The 21,908-nt window shown below is 40.2% G+C and overlaps 1 protein-coding gene across 5 annotated transcripts in view; it reads left to right on the plus strand.

The window, feature by feature from the left end:
• MAP3K5 (mitogen-activated protein kinase kinase kinase 5) overlaps window positions 1-21,908 on the plus strand; it is a 180,503-nt gene that overhangs the window by 98,608 nt on the left and 59,987 nt on the right. For all 5 annotated transcript variants that reach the window (XR_005597031.1, XM_039532599.1, XM_039532598.1 and 2 more), the window contains 6 exons: window positions 2,330-2,523; window positions 2,828-2,996; window positions 3,844-3,950; window positions 8,872-9,042; window positions 13,411-13,523; window positions 20,888-21,047. Coding sequence is in view for 4 of the 5 variants with exons in the window: in XM_039532599.1 (XP_039388533.1) it covers window positions 2,330-2,523; window positions 2,828-2,996; window positions 3,844-3,950; window positions 8,872-9,042; window positions 13,411-13,523; window positions 20,888-21,047 (914 nt within the window). In the remaining variant the exon portion in view is untranslated. The remainder of the gene's footprint in view (window positions 1-2,329; window positions 2,524-2,827; window positions 2,997-3,843; window positions 3,951-8,871; window positions 9,043-13,410; window positions 13,524-20,887; window positions 21,048-21,908) is intronic.

Consider the following 21,908-nt stretch of genomic DNA (forward strand, 5'->3'; position numbering starts at 1 on the left):
CTAGAAGTTGAAGCTAGGCAAATTGAGACCAGAAATAAGGTGTAAATTTTTAACAGAGAGTAGTTTACCATTGGAAGAACATACCAAAGGTCATAGTGGATTCTCTATCACTGGCAGTTTTTAAATCAAGATGGGATATTTTCTAAAAGATCTGCTGTGGGCATGATTTTGAGGAAGTTCCAGGGCCTGTGTTCTACAGGAAGTCAGACTAGGTGATAACAATGGTCTCTTCTAGGCTTGGAATCTATGAACCCATGAAAATTGAGCTTTCATCATTGTTCTACAGCATGGGGCCCATTTTGCCAGAGAGGATATGTGTGATCTGACATCTCCTTTCCTTCCACTGCTGAAGAAGGAGAGTGGGCTGGCCTGTGAGCCACTAAACCTTGGAATGAGTTTGTGGCACAAAATTGCAGGAACCCATGCAGTTTACTTCCTAAAGGTGTCCCTGCTGCTTTGATGTCCAATTCACTAGTTAAAGGAATACAAACTGGGAGTGAAATCCTGGTCCCATTGGAGTCCCTTGGTGGTCTTTCAGAAATGCAGACATTCAACATGCTTATCTATGCACACATGTTCCTTTGGTGCGTGTGGCATACAGCAGTAGTTCTCAACCGGAGGTCTGCGGCTCCCTGCGGGCTCTGTGAGCCCTTTTGGGGGGCCATAGGCTCTGTGTCTGAAACCCCTCAGTTCCCTGAGCCCTGGTGCCCCGCCACCCCGATTGAAGCCAGGAGTGATGTGGGGCTGAAGCCCCGAGCCTTAGCGATCGCACAGGCAGAAGCCCTGAGACCATTGCAGAGTTGGTGGGGGGCACAAGGGTGTTGGTCCCCCAAACTGCAGTGCCTTACCCAGAGAGGGGCAGTCCTGGGGGGGAGCTCCACCCCCCACCTCCTCCTCTCCTCCAGTCCCCCTTAGGCCCTGTCCTCTGGCCGGATCATAGGTGGGAAGCCAGAGCCAAGCAGTGTGCGGCAGCTGCTCCTCTGGCTGGTGGTGCCATGGAGTGGGTTGCGGCTGCTCCTCAGCTTCCAGCCCCCCTTGACTGCTCATGCAACCAGTAAGAGCTGCCTGGGTGTGGGGACCCAGCTCCGGGGCCAGCAGAGCCCTCGGGGAGCAGCCACCACAGGGGGAGCCCTCCGAGCACACAGCCCCTATCCTCCCCCTCTCCCTGCATTCTGAGCTACCCTCCTGCCCACACACTGCCCCTAGCTACCCACTCCCTGCAACCCGAGATACCTCCCAAGCCTGCACACAGCCCCTAGCTACCACTCTCACTTCACTCTGAGCTACACCCTTCCCAGCACGCAGCCCCTAGCTAGCCCGCTCCCTGCACCCTGAGCTACACCCCTCCCAGCACACAGTCCCTAGCTACCTCCTCCCTGCACCCTGAGCTACCCCCTGCCCCCACACAGCCCCTAGATACCCCCTCCCTGCACCTTGAGCTACCCCCTCCTCTCACACAGCCCCTAGATACCCCCTCCCTGCACCCTGAGTGGTTTTCAAACTTCGTGAGCTGAGCGCCCCACCTTTGAGTTATAATTTTTGGTTGTGCCTGCCACCCCGCCACAACCCAGACAGCCTGGGTGGCCTGCTGAGGTCAGTCAGGGGGGTGGAGGTGGCGCTCCCTCCCTGGGCCCTGCCGTGTGGTATCTGGCCAGAACCCCGTCAGCTCTTGCCCCCCCAAAATAGAAGTCAAATTATGCCTATGCCTAAGGGTCCCCCCTGGCCTGGAGCTCCGAGTCCCCCGCCCCTCCAGTACATAGGAGGTTTGTCTTCACATAATTATCTTAAGATAATGCAAATGGCTTACCATGTTCATGGCTTGTAACATCTATGGGGCTGACTTAAACTGTGTACCAAGTCCTCAGAGGGTTATACTGCTACCATTTCAATATAAGTCATTTTGAAAACAATCCACCTCGCTCTCCACTTTACAATTAAGCTGATGGCCTGGGATGCATGGGGCATGCTGTCAGGCTACTAAAGTAATTAGAAGAATCTTTCTTATAAGTTAATATGCTGGCTATTGTAGGGTGAGAGTGAAGCTCTTAAAAGGACCCATTTTATGAAAACAATTCAGAAATCAAAAAGAATATATTTCAGCTGGTCCTCATATTCCATCTGAAAATTAAATTGCATAATCCTAAACCATTTAGGAGAAATGAATCTGTGAATCTATGAATCTATGAAATCCTGACCCAGTTGAAGTGAATGGCAGAATTCCCATTGACTTCAATAGAGCCAGAATTTCACTCTTTGCGATTAACTATTTCTAACTTGAGGCCTATAATATAGAAATAACTGTCTTAACTATTGCATCTTGTTTTCACAGATGTGCACTGGTAACTACATATTTGTTCCATATATGATAACCCCACATAACAAAGTGTACTGCTGTGATAGCAGTTTTATGAAGGGATTAACAGAGCTAATGCAGCCCAGTTTTGAATTGCTTCTTGGGCCAATATGTTTACCTTTGGTGGATCGCTTCATTCAACTCTTGAAGGTGGCACAGGCCAGTTCAAGGTAAGATCTCCTCTCATCTCCTCCCATGAAACACACACGTTTTTAAGGATGATTTCGATATTGGTGGTAGGTTTCCTCAGGGACATGTTAAAATTCTATAGCATTTCCATGGAATAATTTGAATGAAAGTAACTATTTTTTAAAAGTATTCTAAAGCTATTATTTTAACTATTTTAAAAAATATTTATTTTATTTATTCATATTGAATTATAAGCTAGGGCCCCACTGTACTAAAGTACTGCACAAATGCATAACATAAGACAGTCCTTGCCCCAGATGTCTAAAACAATGTGTTTAATTGTAGCCAATATTTCCGGGAGTCCATTCTTAATGATATCAGGAAGGCCCGCAACCTGTACACAGGCAAAGAGCTAGCTGCAGAGCTGGCAAGGATACGACAGCGAGTGGATAATATTGAACTCTTGTCTGCGGACATCGTCATAAATTTGCTGCTGTCCTATAGAGACATTCAGGTATGACCTTGCTGTTCAGAAATAATACGTTGTTTCAATTCTTCTTCTTCTGCAATGTAAAAGATATGGTGTTTTTACAGAGTGTGGTAAGCAACTGGTTCATTAACAAAACAGTGCTTTTGTTACATGCATTATAGACACTATTAAAATTAATGAAAACAAATTTTTGACTGATGCTGTGTTGCTTTATTTTGCAGTTACAGTGTGTGCATCTACTCACTTGGCAGGGGTTAATAACAGACTGCTTGTTGTGTTACATACATTGCTTCTTTACAATTAATTATATGTTTGATCATAGGTTAATTATGGTTTTTAAATTTATATCTGTAGATTAAGTGATACTGTCTCTTAATACACCAGAGGCTCATGAACTTAAGACTTTTTTTTAAAGATTGAGGGATGAATAATAATTAAATTCAATTATACAGTAACCTTCACTAAGAGCCGGAGGGTACTTTATAATTCAAACACAATTAACCACATAATATGTCTGTCTAAATATGAAAGATAATACAGATTCACCCTCTGAAGCCAATTTCACAGCAGTGGGACATAAATGCTAAAAGCTCCAGTTCCATGGAAGAATATATGAATCTATATTTATGTAGTTCAGCAGACATGACTTCACTGATTTTCACGTTAAGTGCCATGTCCCCTTATAATAAGTGGCGGACTATGACACCAATCATAACATGAGATTGAAGAAATTGAAATCCATAAAGCCTAGTATGAATTCATAATAGATCTCTGTATGAAATTCCCAGTCCATAATTTACAAGCAGAGTTTATATAGACATTTCTGGCAGCAAGCACTTACAACTTCATTATTCTCCCTTTCTCTTGGAAGGATTATGATTCCATTGTGAAACTGGTGGAAACTTTAGAAAAGCTGCCTACCTTTGACTTGGCCTCCCATCACCATGTGAAGTTTCATTATGCATTTGCACTAAACAGGTAAGAATAATTTTTCTCCTCTGTGAAATAATAATCTGATGTATTGTTTTACTTCAAACTCTCCACAGGGCCTGGTGATCCCATTGCAAGACCCCCTTCTGGAATCTTCTCACACAGGTCTTAGTCCCATGTATTGCACTGAAGCATTTTCAGGACTCTCTGAATTTCATTTTCAACTAAATTTCCTTCCCCTTCTGTGCCCTCAAATTCCATTTCACCCTTCTTCATTCTTTCTCCTTCAGTGTGGGAGTTTAGTTCGTCTTACCATGTGTGTAAATCAGTATTTAACTTTGCTTTCCACACCTGATTTTGTGCAAACAGAAAATATGAGGTGGGACAAAGGCCAAGTAAATGTTCCATAAAATGCACTCAAATTAATAAGCAGCACAATAATTAATAATTTTGTCAGAGTGCTGGAGGTACAACATGGTCGCAATCCCACTGGTTTAGACAGCCTCATGTCTAACTATTATCTATTCCCATGTCAGGGGACAGAAGGATAAGTAATGCTAATGGGGTGCAAAAAGTAAACCCTCCTGTCACCTTAGGCAAAGCAAAACATCAGACAGAAGATTTATTTCATTTTTAAAAATTTCTTTTCATCTCCCTCCCACTGTTTGCTAGCACATACATAATGTGCCATATGCTGTGCTATATATGGCTTTCACGGGTTAAAAAGGAAACTAAGATTTTTTTGCATGACAGTCCAGAAAAATACTGGCCACTGAACAAGACATTAAAATGGAATTTTCAAAAGAGCTCAGCAAGGAACTCTGCTCCCTTGCTCTGCTGTCATTCAGGTCAATGGGAGTTGTACCATTGACTTCCATGAGAACAGAGTTAGGCCAGCTATGAGTGTTTTTTGACTATCTCACACGAAATATAGAAAATCTCATAACAATGAAGGCTAAGATCAGCTTTTATTATCAGAGAAAAGCAACAAGCTTCGAACACCATGTATTCCCCCATCAAAGAGATTCAGAACTGTCCATCTATTAAAATTATTGCAGCGTTTTGGAGCTGTGCTCTGGCTCCACTCCAGCTCCAGGCAAAAACCTGCAGCTGCTCCGGAGCTCCTCCGCACTCCAGCTCTGGGCTCCGCTCCAAAGCCCTGAATTATTGTAAGAAGATATTATAGGTGACAAGCTGAAAAATTAGGGACAATTATTTTTGTAGGAAATGAATGCTGTCTAGCATTGTTCAGCCTGAGGAAAACTGATGAATTTGCCAACTACACAACCAGTTTCTCTCCTCCTTGGTTTTCACTCAACTGCTTAGAACAGGCCTCCTCCCCTGATTGAACTAACCTCTCTATTCTCTAGCTTGCTCTTGCTGCTTATATATACCTGCCCCTGAAAATTCCACTACTTGCATAAGAGAGAAGTGGGTATTCACCCTCTCAATGCATGCAAACGTCTGTTAGTCTATAAGGTGCCACAGGATTCTTTGCTGCTTTTACAGATCCAGACTAACACGGCTACCCCTCTGATACTTGAAGCCCTTTCTAGCTATCATACAGCAAGCATATATACTATGCTCCGTATGTTAATTATAGCATGCCATACATACGCACAGTACTTTGCAGATAACTAAAGAACCTCATCATACTCTTTGGTGGCATGTACCTGCCACTTTAAAATTTCCGGCATGAAGCACTATGGACACCTATGGTGCTTTATAAATAAATAGTAATTTAGACCCTACAGGTAACATTTTCAAAAGCATCTAGGACACTTTTGAATATGGTACTTAGGCTCCTAAGTCACTTAGGTGCTTTTGGAAATTTTGCTCTACACCTGGAGTATAATCCTCTCAGGCAGACCCTTATGACTTTCCACGCTCCATTGACTATAATGGGACTCCTCACAGATGTTAGGATCTACCTTTGCAGTTCTGATTGCAGGATGGTATCTGATATATAGGCTTTTTGCACAGTAGCTAGAAAGGTGTTCAGATATGATTTCACCTCTTTTCTTTCTCCAGATTGTAAATTCAACTGGAATCAGCGGTAGCCATGAATATGGTCTCACTTTATGGTGTGTGCTTAAGTCAGTGAGGAAAGTTCTGCTCATGCTCAGTGTTAATGTTCTCCCTTTTGGGAGATTCATGTTATGAGGTGTTTCCTCTTCTAAGCCTAGTCTGAGTGGTGACTGAGATTTCTGAAAGTGTTACTTAATATTTGTGCAAGTAGCAATGATGTTGATTGTGGAAGAAACAGTGTCCTTCACGTCTAGTCTAGAAATGAGGTATTAAGTGTTGGTCGTTATTAAGAAGTAGTAGAGCAGCTCTTGGTCAGAATTAGTCAGAAACAAACCAAGTTTTTAGGAGGGTGTGGATCGTGGAAGAAAGAACCAAAGGAAAAACACAGTGGAAACCTCTGTCTGAGGAGAGCAATGAAAGCATAAAATGGTTCATTTCTCATCGCAAAATATTCTCATGCTTTGTTGATTTTGCTCATTGTCCTATGATGTCCAAGTTATAGACAGTCAACCAGGTAAGACTAATAGCTCCCCGCTGAGAAATCTAGAGGGGTTATCCAGCCCAGTTCCCTCTCTGAGAATGAACAGTTATATAATGGAGCTCAGCCAAAAGTGATAAAGTGGCTAAACACATCCCCCTTTCTCTTCACACCAGTGGTGATCATGAGAAGATGGGATGAGGAATGCTCTGAACAATTAGTCAAGTCCTGCTGCTGACAGGTCAAAACAGCAATGCAGACATAGACTGCCCACAACCATCAGTCAGAGACAGGAGCCTCCAACTGCTCATCAGCAGTAAGCAGGGATGGGAGAGTCTGCACAAAACAAAAAAGGAAACCAACCCGCTGTTCCATCCTGGAACACGTATGGAGTTTACAACAGCCATAGAGCTGGCTGACCCAAATGAAGGGGGAGACAGGTGGGCTGAAATTTGGAATAGGGGTGCTTGGGAGGTGGAGAATCTGTGTAGTTCCTGTGCACAGAACAGAGTTTATTTATTTACTTTCTTACCAGGTCGATACAATTGTATAGGTTGGCTGAGTGCACAGTGATGTATAGCCTACTGTACTTATGTGCTCCAGAAAGCTGTATATATCGTCTGCTGAAACGCAGTTCATTGTTTTGCAGATATTTTTTCTTCATTGAACACTTAGAGATCACTTAGTTCCGTTTAATTTAAACGTCCTACTATGTAGCTTTCTTTTTCAGCCACATTTCATGAGCTCTCGTGAGTACCATGGAGGAAGCAGATTTGGTGTCCAGTGCCAAATCCTATACTAAGCAGCTTGACGGTTGCTTCAAGTCAGTGGTTTGCATTGCAGGGACAATGTGCTTTTTGGCTAGCTCACCTTATCAGGAGTTTGCACAGCTGCTGTAGAAAGGGAGCTTGTGTGAAAAATGATTGTTGATGTATTTTTATATTTGTTTTGTTTTTGCAGATTTAGCTGATGCAGTTTTGAGAAGCCATTCAGCACCTGCTTTGGCCTTTAAAAAAACAAAATCCTAAAAATACAGAGTCCAAGTGATTAGCTTAAAGGGAGAGAAACTTGTTAGTTTTGAACTAACCCAGTCAATTTTTTTTAAGTTCTGTTCACAAGCCTAAAGTCCTTAGTCTCTAAACGTCTAACATTGAGAAAACAGAGCTCTGTAATATATGTGGCTTTTAAGAAATGTCTCTCTGATATGCGAATAATATTTTGAAGGTCACTTGCAATAAGTCCTTATCGAGGTATCAAGGCAAAACTTGGGAGTGATGCGGCTTGCATGAACATGACCCGTTGTACTTGAAAGTCCACAATCCTTTTTTCTTTCTTGGTGTTCTTTGTAGGCCTAATTTCTTACTTGAGCAAAACTCCCATCCTAGTGCTGAAGGCCTTAAAAAAAATTGCATGATTCTTTAGTTAACAGACTCCTGAAGCAATCTAACTGTTCTTATCTGCATGGGCTTTTCTTCAGACTCAGCTGCATTTGTAGTTAAAAATTAACCTGTGACATAGCTGAAAGTATGATCTGCTTCCCTCTATTGATCTCTTATGCTTGATGCAAATTCCAGCCATGCAGATTCAAAGTCAGGATACAATTCACAAAGGCAAGAATATTCCCTTATTACATCTCCATTAAGTAGAGTTTGTTTTATGATGGTCCCAATCCTGCTCGCATTGAAGCCTATCGGATTTTTGCCAGTTGACTTTAATGGAAGCATCATAGAAATGTAGGACTGGAGGGGACCTCAAAAGGTCGTCATGTCCAGCTCCCTGCACTGAGGTTGGACCATGTAAACCTAGACATCTACTCAGTTCTCCAAAAAACAAACAAATGGGCAAAACCAAAGAAGACTGAGAATATTCTGTGCTGAGAAATGAACCATTTTGCTATTTCATTGCAGAATTAAGTCATATTTAAACAAATTTTAAAACTTTGATAGTGAAGATTAGTATCCAAACCATGAGTCATCAGGAAGTATCTAATACTCACAGTATGTTGTGTACTCTAGGAAATATTTTTCTAGTGAGTTATATTACTCCCATAGTCCTTTTATTTTTATTTTCCTGGGAATTTGATGTGTTTTGGGTATTCATTTTATGTTCGAAAGATAGAGGGGGACAAGAGACCTTACAATCCAAATTAAAAATCATTGTTTCCCTCCTAATACATTAAAGAGCGTGCACTTGCTTAGTGTTTCTTATCATGCAATCTGAGAACTGCAGCTGGGTTTTTGTTTTGTTTTTTCTCATAAAATAATAGTTGGATCAAAGTGGTATGTTGTTGGAGAGAGTTTATAAAATGATACAAAAAAGTGGCCCTCCCTAAAGGGGAAAAGGGTCCATAGCCTGGTTCTGAGAGAGATGTTTCACCAGCCAAAAATGTATGTGCCTATCAATGCAGTGTAAGAAAATCTTGGGAAGTTCTCTAGTGGTTTCATCTGTGTATTTTCTTAATAGGCGAAATCTACCTGGAGATAGACAGAAAGCTTTAGAAATTATGATACCCCTGGTACAACATGAAACTCAGGTCGCTTCAGATATGTACTGCCTGGTGGGACGAATCTACAAAGATATGTTTTTGGACTCTGGCTTCACAGACATAGAAAGCAGAGACAATGGGACATCCTGGTAAGTGTTCTTGCTCTTTCTCTCTCTTTGGATTAAAAAAAACAAATCTTACTTAAGGTTTAATTTTTCACAAAGGAGGTATTACAGCACTAACCCCAATCATTTACAATTTTAAAATGACCATATTAAAGCTCTTATTCTATCACATGAGCATAGTTTATTCATTGGGGTGAGTGAGTCCTCTGTCCATAAATCCATCTCCAGGAATTTATTATAACATTCTTTACCCCCGAGTAGCTTCAAATAGCCCTCACCTTAGGAATTTTCCTTTCTTCTTCCCCCAAGATGTGGAATTTCCCCCTTAAATTGCTATAATCTGCAGCCCAGGATGGGCGATAGTTAGTCCTGGACCAGTGACAGGTTTGAGAGCTGATAATCAGTGACCCTGCGTAGGTTTAGAAGTGGGAGCTTTCTACCACTGGAAAAGGGAAATTTCTTTGCTTTCCAATGGGATGAACAATATTTGAATCTACCTTAGGAATGTCCTGAAATATCAGATTGTGATGATATTTATGTATAGAAAAAGCTACCTTAGGTCACTTTTAAAAGTGTATTAAAAGTATTAGTTCTAATATTCTTCTCCTTCAGAGGTCTATAAATTTGGACTCATGATACTAAGGAAATCTAGTTGTCCCAGTGGAGCGAGAGCAAAAATGGTCTCAAAATAATTAAAAACTCTCAATTCAAGAGTGTTTATTTTATGATACATAACTGATAGAATGTGTGTTGGTGTGATGTGGTGTGGTGTAACATAGTATCGGCACTTGGGTGGGGTGAACCACTCAACTCATTTGTGACTTCCCTGCTTGTGACTAGCATGGCTGTCTTATATTCATGACAACAAAATGGTTACACCATCAGTGTAGTGTGCCTACACTACACTACATAGAAAGAAATGCTACTGATTGTCCTGTGTGTTGTGCGCCTGGACTGTACTGTCTGACTAATTTGGGGCAGGCACTGAGTTTTTCTCTGGTTTTGTAGTTTAATACCATATCGAACATACTGAGAGCTCTCACTAAATGAGAATAGATCATTGCTCTGTCTCCCTTATTTTGTCTGTTGAGCTTTTAGTTGCTGAGAGGAGCACACTGAGGTATCAGCCTCAATTGTAGATTATTGCCATCATGGGCTTCTTTCCTTTCAATGAATTTGTAAATGTACACAATGTGTGCTTAGCTTGTGTGTGTTCTTTATATCAGATTCTAGTTCTGGTCCTATAACTACCAGCTTCCAGGCTTTGTCTGTGTGTGTGTGTAAGTGCACTTGAGAATTTAACAGCAAATTTCTTTTTTCTATATTTTCTGTATACTTTTAGTGCAGGGGGCAGTTCATGATAGAAGTATGTGTAAACAATCTCAGTTTTTGAACACCTCTAATACATTACAGATATGTGACTACTACTTAATCTTTAAATGACATTGGAAAGTAAGAATACAGCTCATAACTTTTGATTTTTAAAAAAAGTGTCATTCACTAATTCCTCTGAGCCGTGGCCATTATGAGATTTTTCAAGATTGTTATTTAAATGCTCCCTCCCTTTTTTTTTTTGTGAGCTGAGGTTAAGGTAGATAAAATGATAGACTTGAATATAAAACTGGGCAATATGATGGGTGAAGTAGTATAAATAATATTGAGTTCATTGTTAAATCATTTCCTTTTTCCTCGTTCATTCATAGCTATGAAGAGAGAAGCAGTGAGAGGCTCAAACATAACTAACCTAAGAGCAGCCAATAGGTTCAAATTGTTTTTAATTAATCATAATATTTAACGCTTAAGGAGCTTTTTAATTCCAGGCATCCTAAAGTGCTTAATTATGTTGAAGTAACCATTATTATCCCCATTTTACAGATTGGGGAACTGGGACATAGAAGTCAAGTGATTTCCCCAAGATCACAAAGCAAGTCAGTGGCAAAGCTAATTACCTGCCTGTGCATAAAAGAATATTAAACACTGTCTCACTCTTTGGTTCAGTAGCCCAGGAGGATCTGTTCTCTAATACACAGTAGCAGAAATGCTGATGATACATCCAGGAAAGAATAGGCAGACTTGTACATAGTGATTTCATTAGAAATGTCACTGTTACTGTAGCTATAACATTATGTATATTATGACTTATAAAACAGAATTTTGTTGTTCTCTCTGTGGGAGGAAAAAATGAAATCATATTATTCTGGATGCTTGTGTGAAAAGCTGTATGTGCGTGTGTGTGTGTGTGTGTGTGAGTGTGTGTGTGTGTGTGTGTGTGTGTTGGTAATCACATTTCCTCTAGCTAAAAGCCAAAGAATCATTTTTACAACCAGCTAGTAGTGTGAAAAATGTTTGGCCTATTCCAGAGAAATAAAGAGGGAAGGAAGTACCCTTTCTTAACATAAAAGATGGAAGGACATAAACCTTTCCTATAAATATGAGAATAGCGATAACAGGTTAATTAACTGACCCTTTTTTTGTCAGACTGTTGCATTACTGATATTGTAAATCAGATCCGCCAATAAATCAGTCTTTTCTATCCAAATCCTTGCTCTTTTACCTCTCTAATTCAATGTCAGTGCTGTAACATTTTCCTAAATATTAGTTTTCATTATCTTGGTGGCATTTGTAATTACCTCACTTGACATGGTGTCATAACCTTAGATACAGATTTTTAAAACCTGACCTCCTGCTTTGCACCTAAAGTTTGCAGATCAAAATAAGTGGGGGTGCAAGTTTGTGCTCACAGTTCTGTGTGGGCACAACCAGTGATATTTAAAGCTTGCATACACACAGCAGTTGTACATATTTAACTGAAATCAGCTTAGTTAAACTGGTGCAACGTTTGTGTTTGAACCATATCTGTTCAAAAACGGTTATTTCAGTTTAGCTTGCATCTGTAAAGAATGACAGTACAGTTACAGAAGTAAACTCAGTTATCCTCAGAATTGATCTCTCAGGGTAGGCCAGGGTTAAAACATATTAACAAAGCAGTGTAGTGATATTTTCGCTGCCTGTGAGATGTCTTTCTTGTATATAAATCGAAGGCTTCAGTTTTCAGGACTTTTACAAGAAGTTCTAGCTGCATTTTTTTTTTTAAAGTAGCTGCTATGCTGATTTGGTCCGAACAAGATCTTCCCTTGCTTCCCTTGTCTTGTCCTTTTCCAATCTTTAGGTTCTGGATGGTGGGTGCACCTGTATGGGCAGATTCTCTGCTTAGGTTAATTTACATTTCCTTTGTCTGTGTGCTTTTATCCTGTTTATTGTGTGGGTGTCTCTACATTTTAAACAGATGCATAGCAGCTATCTTCATTTTTAAGAACTAAGGGTATACGGGTCAAACTTGGGCATATTTAGACAGTGTTGTGTAGAAGAAATGAAATACTGTTTAGAAGTCCAGAGTTGTACTTACAAACAGGCTTCTATGTATTTGGAACAACAACAACAAAAATGTTGTTCCTCTTTTCTTATTATTTCATCAGTATTTTTTTTTTCTTTTCCTGTCCATTGTATGATGAAGGTAGCACAAAAGATCAGTAGAGAAATAAGGATTCCAAACCTCAAAGCAGCTGTAGCACTAAGCAAAGCAAGAAAAAGGCCTGAGTGTGAAATGTTTTATGCCAACCAAGCTATTCATTCTAGTTAATATGAGTTTGGGACTGGTGGGAGGATTTTTTTGTTTGTATTTTACTAGAAATGAATGTTTTGCTAGCATATATTTCCTTCCTCATTTCATTCAGTCTCAGTGCAAAAGTAAAGACAGATGATCAAAGTACAGAGCAAATTAAGTCTTCATCACTCATCTTGACTTTCAGGGTCTGTTTGCTGATCTCATTAGAGTTCTAGACTGCTCTCTGTAAATCAAGCAGCAAGTTCAACAGACAAAATTCAAGAGCGTTTGCATTTTAAATACTAGTCTTAATGTTGGGTTTTTTGGTGATGGGGGTAGTGAGTCAACTGAGTGTGTGTGTGAGAGAAAGAGAGAGAGAGAGAGAGAGAGAAATGGGAGAAGGATATATAAATGTTGGACTCCTAAAAATAAGCAGGAAGCATGAGTGGAGAACAGTATAGTATTTGTATGGATGGTTCTAATTGTACAAACAGAAGCTCAGTACTTATAGTACCTAAATCTGTAATTATCTCCTTGTTAGATTGCATTATTTAGAATATCAAGGTTGGAAGGGACCTTAGAGATCATCTAGTCCAACCCCCTGCTCAAAGCAGGATAAATCCCCAGCCTTTTTTTTTTTTTTTAAACACCAGATCCCTGAATAGCCCCCTCAAGGATTGAGCTCATAACCCTGGGTTTAACAGGCTAATGCTCAAACCACTGAGCTATCCCTCCCTGCCACCCAGTGAGTAATTTAGAAAGTAAACTTGTGTGTTTGTTTTTTCTAGGTTCAAGAAGGCATTTGAGTCAGAGCCAACATTGCAATCAGGAATTAATTATGCAGTACTCCTACTGGCAGCTGGACACCAGTTTGATACTTCTTTTGAGCTACGGAAAGTTGGTAATTAATAGCTTGCTGATTCACAGGCAAATCAAATCCATGATCTCTCCCCACCCCACCCCACCCCACCCCCACACTATTATAGAGGAAACAATCTAATGGATGTATTCAGAGTACTTTGATAGTGAGTAATTGAACACTTCAACTGCCTTTCTTATTAAAAAGGTTTGGTATCGAGCTCCCTGGTGATCCTGAGTTTAGCGTTCTGGTGGGGACCTGGTTTGGTTCTCTGGGCCCTATCTCTTGCTGCCTGGGTAGCAGAGGGTATAGTGACCTCATCACCTGCTCACTTTGCAGTTGACCTAGGAATGAATTTGCTAGTCCCTGAAGTGGCATGTTACTACCAGTGTTCGAGGTAAATCACTGTGATACAGGACAGTGGGGACAATGAACTGAAAGTCATCCTAGCAATGGGGAAAATATGCCTTTGACTTCCAGCAGGGTAGGATGGGAGAAAAGAGATTCAATTTCTATTTGCCTTTTGTGCATTGGTTTAGTAGTACATACCATTTTTATGCTATGATCTTGTAAGATCTAAGGAGATATGCAAAGTCAAGGCTAGCCAATAGTACTTGCATATATATTACAATATAGTCTCTGTAGGTGGCAGTCTTCCCTGTCAATCTGTTTAATCAAGGCTACTTTATCAGGATCTGGATAATATAAACATCCTATTGGGACATGTGGCCAGGGACTCACTTTCAGGGGCAGCTCCAGGCCCCAGCACGCCAAGCGCCGTGCTTGGGGCGGCATGCCACGGTGGGGGGCGCTCTGCTGGTCGCCAGGAGGGCGGCAGGCAGCTCCGGTGGACCTCTCTCAGGCGTGCCTGTGGAGGGTCCGCTGGTCCCGCGGCTCCAGTGGTCCACCAAAGCTGCGGGACCAGTGGACCCTCCGCAGGCACGCCTGCGGGAGGTCCACCGGAGCCGCCTGCTGCCCTCCCGGCGACCGGCAGAGCGCCCCCCATGGCATGCTGCCCTGCTTGGGGCGGCGAAATGTCTAGAGCCGTCCCTGCTCACTTTCAAATCCATATTAATGGAACACTCTTGACACATCATTCTAGATAATAAGGTTGGTAGAAAGTAACATTTGATATGATGGAGGACATTAAATTGTTCTGTATTAACTTCTAAAACATATATACATATAAAATTGTTTCACATAATATGACATTCCATTTTATACATGCATTTGAAGTGCCAGTGAAATTCATGCATAGAGAAAAGGATGTTTATACATTGGTTATACAATCTGTTATAAAACTTTTTTTCCTATATGTACTTCCTAAGACACATACAAACACATGTGAAAATGCCATTTTTGTTACTAGGGCTATTTATTTCTCCACAGAATGTTGCTGAATATTGCTGTAGTGAATCAGTATTCCAGCTAAGCATCAGATAGTGGGGATTTCTTATAGATGCAACATAAACTCATGAACCTACCCACTTTTGGTCATTACATCTCTGATGGTACTTTTCAGAGTTAATTCCACTGTCACAAGAAAGTGCCAACCTGCATAATTTTTATTTTCCCATCTAAAAAGCCTCCCTTAGTTTCAAGTGGAGGTTACTCTTAATTAGAGCTGTTCAAAAATCTGCCAGTGGAATAGTTTTCCGTCCAAAAAAATGCTGATTTGACAAAACTGAAACATTTTAAATATATTGTCCAAATGTTGATGGGACATTGTTGAAATATTTCATTTCAAGAAGATCACATTGTTTTGTTTTTGAATTCACTGGACTTTTCTGTTATAATGTAAAAGTCAAAACAAAGTAAAAATGAAATGTTTTGTCCTTATTGAAAAGAAATATTTTAGAATATTTAATTTATCAAAAAATCCCAAGATATTTTGACTTTTCATCTCAATTTGAGATTAAATTTTTTTTTGAAAAAATTTGGAACTTCCCATTAGAGGGAAATTCCATTTTTCAGCCTCCTTTAGTGGCCTTGGCCAGACATACTCTGCTGTTCCTCACACAGAGACTAACTTGTACAGGTAGAAGAGGGCCCTTTTTAAGAGAGACAACCCCACCTCCCAACTCAGTATCGGCAACAATAGCATTTTAGAGAAGGGGAGAGTGGGGACAGGGATATTATAGAGACAAGGTGGGTGAGGTAATATTTGTTATCTTCTATATCTTAAAGATATTTTAAAAAGATATTACCTCACCCATCTTGTCTCTCTACTATCTTGGGACTAAGAGAGCTAGAATAACACTGCATACAATATAGGGATATTATGCTGCTGTATTTTTAAGATGATGACATTTTGGAGGGTGGAGAATATATGGGGATGGCTGTTGCTGTAGGAATGATGATGTGGATCTTGGGTTATTTTGTGGCATGTGGGGATTTGAGGTATTGATTTGGTGTGGTGCGCCGTTTAGGGATACCCCAGCTGTTTAGTTTCTTTGGGCATTTTGCCCTCCTGTGACAGTGAGAGCCACTATTAGATTATCACATGTGGTTGTCTCAACTCATGGATCCCCATACTCTGGAGTAGATTTTGGGTTGGATTTTTTTATCCATAGCATTGATACAATGCCATCACCTCCTACTCTGAAGTCTGAGTTCTTATGTCCATGACTGTGTGGGAGGCAGAAAAAAAATGTTTTGCCTCCAGCATAGCATCTGCAGATTTTCACTCAGCAACTCTGTTTTGGGTTGTGGACAGCCTGGTTAATATGAGCTACGTTTACTGAGTGATTTATTTGAGTCTCTCCTATTATAAGGCCATTTCTTGATGCACAGACATTTCCACTCTAATCAATTGGTTTTGGACCAAACTGCCTGCATTCCAGGGAGTTAGGGCAATATCTCAAAGGCACAAATGCTAGGCCCTCTCTTCTTAAGTTTTGGCCAGTGTCGCTCACTGACCGTGTTTGGAGAATTTCATAGGACAGCCTGACTTTGAATCCTTGATGCTCATGGTTGGTGAAGATCAATAGGGAAGAACTACACTATCTGCTGGTGAAGTTTGTCAGCATCTTCTTTGAAGAGGGCAAGATGTTCATCACTCTTAAGAAAGCACTTGTTCAGCCTCTGCTTAAAAACTTTGGTTCCGGCAGTCTTTCCTGTTACCCACCTGTGTCTATTCTTCTGTGTGTTATTAAGATTATTGAAAATGTTGTGACGCATCATCTTCCACAGATAACAATGTCTTCTCTTTTATTCTGTTTTATATAGGTTCAAACACTATCCTCATCACTGTAGTATCTGGGCACCTTCCAGTAGCGCATTAAGCAATGTGACTAACATCCGTCATGCATTTTTGTTCTGTCATCCTCTCCCCAGTGGGAGAGGTGTGGGCAGTGGAGTATCTTGTTTTGGTAGGATTATAGTGTTTTGTTTTTAAATGTACAGTAACTCCTCACTTAATGTTGTTATGTTCCTGAAAAATGCGACTTTAAGTTAAATGATGTTAAGCAAATCCAGTTTCCCCATAAGAATTAATGTAAATGGGGGGGGTTAGGTTCCAGGGAAAAAATTTTTTGCCAGACAAAAGGCATAGGGAGGTTGTATGTGATTTCAACTTGAAGCATCTGACTTCCTTGACACTTGTCAGCCAGGCTTCCAAGTTGGGTACGGCACACAGTCCACTTGTTGTATTGGTCAGTAATCTCCTGGAGACAGATAAAGATCAGGTATCCTTGCTGATACTATCAGAGCTCTCAGCTGCCTTCAATGCCAAAGAAGTGTTAATTTGCCCTCAGACTGAAGCAGGACTGGATAGCCTTCAGATTGCTTTATTCTTTTCTTTTGGAGTGAACCCATGGGAATGATGCTGGGAAATTGTTCTGCCCCAAGAGCTCTTTCATGTGGATGGTCTTTGCTGTCAACCTTTTTATGCATATATGAGAGCATTAGGAGAGTTAGTCACGAGATGTGTTGAAGTGCTTTCTGCATGCTGATGACGCCCAAATTTATGTCTGCAGCCTGTATAGCCTAAAGAATGTGTGTTTCACTGTCTGGGGGAGATTGGGGCATACATGAGAGCAAGTTTATTGAGAACCAGTTCAGATGAGACTGAGATGATAATCAAGTATCAGAGGGGTAGCCGTGTTAGTCTGGATCTGTAAAAAGCGACAAAGAGTCCTGTGGCACCTTATAGACTAACAGAAGTATTGGAGCATAAGCTTTTGTGGGTGAATACCCACTTTGTCAGATGCATGTGGTGAGATGATAATGGTATTTTGGGGAAAGCAACTGGAGGATATACCAAAATTATATCAGCTATTTTGATGGTGTGTTTTCTGTTACCAGAATTCACAACTTGGGGATCTGATTACATTCCCAATTAGTTTTAGTCGATCAAAAAGCTGCAGTGACCAGAACTGCTTTTTTCCCAATCTGAATTAGATCAGAAAGTTGCTTTCTAAAGTTTTCAGTCTATAATTATGGAAGAATAAGTGTTAATGATGAAATGGTTTTATGGAGAATTTTTGTGAGTCTCTTTCACACTTGCTATATTCTGATTTGTAGTTTTTTAACTGTTTTGAATCACAAAATTTAAAGACTTTTGAGACTAAAACACAAAAATGGTGCTTTGAAAGGATGCTGATAATGATTCTCTGCAAGTTATGTGATTTGCATACTCAGATTATGCAGCTGTTGCAAATTATTTAGCTATCTTTGATCTTGCAAAGCAGTTCATTTTATTAATGAGAACACTGCCTTCTTTTTCTTATGCATATAGAATCACAGAGAAAAACTGCTTATGATAAATATCTTATTTTCCATACACGCTGCAAACAAATTCCTGATATTGTAAATATAATTTCTGACATGGCATTAATAGGCTCTACATTTTTGCTGATTATTTTTTAAAGCTAATATCTTTTTAACAATGAACTGTGGAAAATGTGCCTTTTGTACATACATTGGTAAGCTTGCCCTTCACATAAAGAAAACATTGTCTTGAGTTTAAAAGTTTAGTAAGTGTAAAAGAACATGCACTTGAGTAAAGATGATGAAATCAAAATAATCCCTGCTGTGCATATAAGAGAAATGATGGAAATAGATAATGGCCCTGAGACTGAAATTCACAGGAATGCAATTATCCTTCATTATTCATTTTTTTGTTTACAGAAAATACATATCAATATTACACTGCCATATTTAAGAGCATCACTAAAAGAGAGCACTTATGACTGAGGCAAAAGTGAGTAAATTCATAAGCTTTCAGCATGTCCTAAACATCGATAAATTGGAGGACCTTGAAGGAGATCATTTTTTCCCTTTTCTGTGTTGCTGAGACAGTCCATAGTTTGGGGCCTGGAACCCATATCGAGCTAATATAGGGCCTGTTTAGATACTCCATACAAGAAAATGTCCCATTTTAATCAGTTTTCTTGCACAATGAATACTGAATTAGGCCCACAGGATGAAATCAAGAATTTGTCGGTGTGTGTGTGTACACAGTACCTGTCACAATGGGGCCTGGATTCCTGATTCGGGCCTTGAGGTGCTACTGTAATAGAAATAAATGATAGTGGCAAACAGTATACCAGACCAATGTACATTAAAACATTAATAGAACTGACATAAAGATATCATGTTCCTCTGAAGTAACGGAGGCCCCAAGCGGTATTACAAAGAAAGGACTTTACAAAATCCATTGTTAATAGAAATATTTTCATTGTAGGGAAAAATGTTTAATTCAAAAAGAAAACAGGTAGTTTTGGGTTTGGATTTAAACATCATTCTGCGCTGTGCACTACTCAAATGTGGCAATATCTTGTTAGTAAGAGAGTTCAAAATCCTAAAGACAGACAGATACAATGAGTGTCAAGTATCAGAGGGGTAGCTGTGTTAGTCTGGATCTGTAAAAAGCAACAAAGAGTCCTGTGGCACCTTATAAACTAACAGACGTATTGGAGCATAAGCTTTCATGCGTCTGACGAAGTGGGTATTCACCCATGAAAGCTTATGCTCGAATACATCTGTTAGTCTATAAGGTGCCACAGGACTCTTTGTTGCTTTTTACAGATACAATGAGTGAAAATTGAGTGTATTTTTTTAAAATGTAAAAATGTTTATATTGTCTAGCATCAGCGATATGCAAAAAGTAAACAGCATAAGAAATGTAAATTAGATTGACCGTAATGTTTGCAGTTTAATAATCTAGGTCTTGACAGGAGTATCGCAGGAAGCAGAAACAAAGTTATTTGGCAAGCTATGTAGTGGAGTTGAAGAGAGGACAAATTTCACTATAGTTGCAGGATTTCCACTGGAAACATTGAGTCTTTGGAGCAAGGACGGAGAAAGAAGATATGGGTGGGAGGGCAAGGGTTGGAGGACTGGTATAATGGCTTAAGTGTTGGAAAAAGGGAGGGAGCAATTGTAGTGGGGAAAGGTGGTCTTAACACAGACAATGGAGTTAGAAGCTTTGTCTTCACTAGGAAAAAAAGGTGTGTTCTCGCCAAGTGTTTTGCTAATACCTAGTAACTAACAGGAGGTAAAATCCAAGTGATGACAAGGCAATTTGTAGTTTTTGCATGAGTTAATAGGTCAAGGTAAACCCAAGGCGCTCCCACAATCTCTAGTGTTTGCAGAAGGGGGGCACATAAATACTAATGGATGTCTTTTCTTGGGGTAGGACCCACTGCCAAACAAAAGATGCTCAGTGCAGGAAGAACTCCACTGGATCACCTCTTCACCCTGCATGGGACCTTGTCTATAAAGGTAAGTTTGGGGCTTTAAACTTGGGGCCTGTAACTCAAAAAACCATAATAGGTGCGGTTTTTAGCATCTGTTCAGTTTTGAAAGTTACATTATATATTTTATGGCCCCAAATTTACCTTTACAGATGAGGTCCATGCAGGGACAAAGACAATCCAGCTGTGGCTTTGTCCCTACAGTGATGTCCTGATGTTCCTTTCCTGAAGGGCCGATAGGAAGGGAAAAAGAGGTACCTTTAGTTCTCATGAAGCTTTGAATGGTTTAAAAACAATATGGTACATGTAATTTCCATCTGAGTAATCATAGTGGAAAGTCTAAATTGCTTTTAATAAAGCTCCTTTTAATGATTCCTTTGTTTTACAGATTTTTTTTATCAGAGTGTAGCCTTACTGTTTAGTAATTTTCCTTTAGTGTTCAAAGGAGCTTGGTCTCTCTGGGTGTGTTTGGGAGGTGTGGGGGGCGGGAGGAAGAGAGTAGTTTGTTTTATTGTTTTTCTGTTAATGCCTTTCATTATCAATATGCTATCCCAAAATGGAAACCTACATGTTTAGAGCTTCATTTTATGTATTTGTATTCCCTGACATACAGTAACTTGAGCAGTGAGAATTGTTAACCTCTATACTTCCCCACTCTATACTGGCCTGCAAATCACCTTACCTTTAATTGTATTCTTATCGCTACAGGGGTAAAGATCAGTAGCCTGCTTGGTAAAAAGGGGAATTTGGAGAAGCTGCAGAGTTATTGGGAAGTCGGATTTTTCTTGGGAGCCAGTGTCCTGGCCAATGACCACTTAAGAGTGATCCATGCTTCAGAAAAGCTATTTAAGCTAAAGGCACCGGCATGGTAAGAGAATGTACAAGATATGATATTTTGAACACCTCTGTATGTTAAAAAAGCTGTTAATTTAGCTATTTGAACTTGTCACACCGTGATACTTACTACTTTTAATAATTTAAAAAAAAAAGACTCAAACAATACTTAGGGGCAACTTTTCCTCTGAAAACTGTGTGCATGCATCAAGAAGGGAATATAGCATTTTAAAAACTGATTAATGTGCTTTTCTGAGTGTAAGATCAGGTCAATGTGTAATTTGTTTTGTTTTCCTTCACATATTTAAAACCACTTGGTATAAAGCAGGCCAACAACATTCAAATTGTAAAGGCAAACAGGAGCTGGTCAAGAATGGATGTTCAGAGAATTTAAATCTTATTGTTAGAGGGGAGAAATACATATGTAATGCAAATTAAATCAAGGAATTTCAAGAGTTGAAACTGCTGCAAGATCTAATAATGCTTCCAATTTCTTGGAGAGACTTCTTCCTACAGCTGATTCCCCCCCCCCCCCCCCAACTCCCTTAAAGACTAATTTCTGGAATTATCAGGGTGTCAGAACAGTAAGATTGTACTCAAATTTATCTCAGAGAAATCCCTTCTGTGGTTACTAACACATTTAGTTAGGTGGTGTCTTGCCCCTGTACAAGTGGACAGAGGGAGGTAAGGTTCACCTTTTCATCTTCCTTCCCTTTATGTCCTTGTTCAGGGCCCAGACACATTATGGCCCATTAGCTCAGAGAGCACAGTGACTACTTAGGGCTAGCACACTGCTAGTTCAAGCCTGTCCCAAGAGTGGGGAAGGGGTGGAGCTATGCAACACATTCTAATCCCCACCGCACCACCCAACATAGCTGCCCAGGTGCAGGCAGAA

The sequence above is a fragment of the Mauremys reevesii genome, linkage group 3 (genome assembly GCF_016161935.1).
Source record: "Mauremys reevesii isolate NIE-2019 linkage group 3, ASM1616193v1, whole genome shotgun sequence".
Lineage (NCBI taxonomy): Eukaryota > Metazoa > Chordata > Testudines > Geoemydidae > Mauremys > Mauremys reevesii.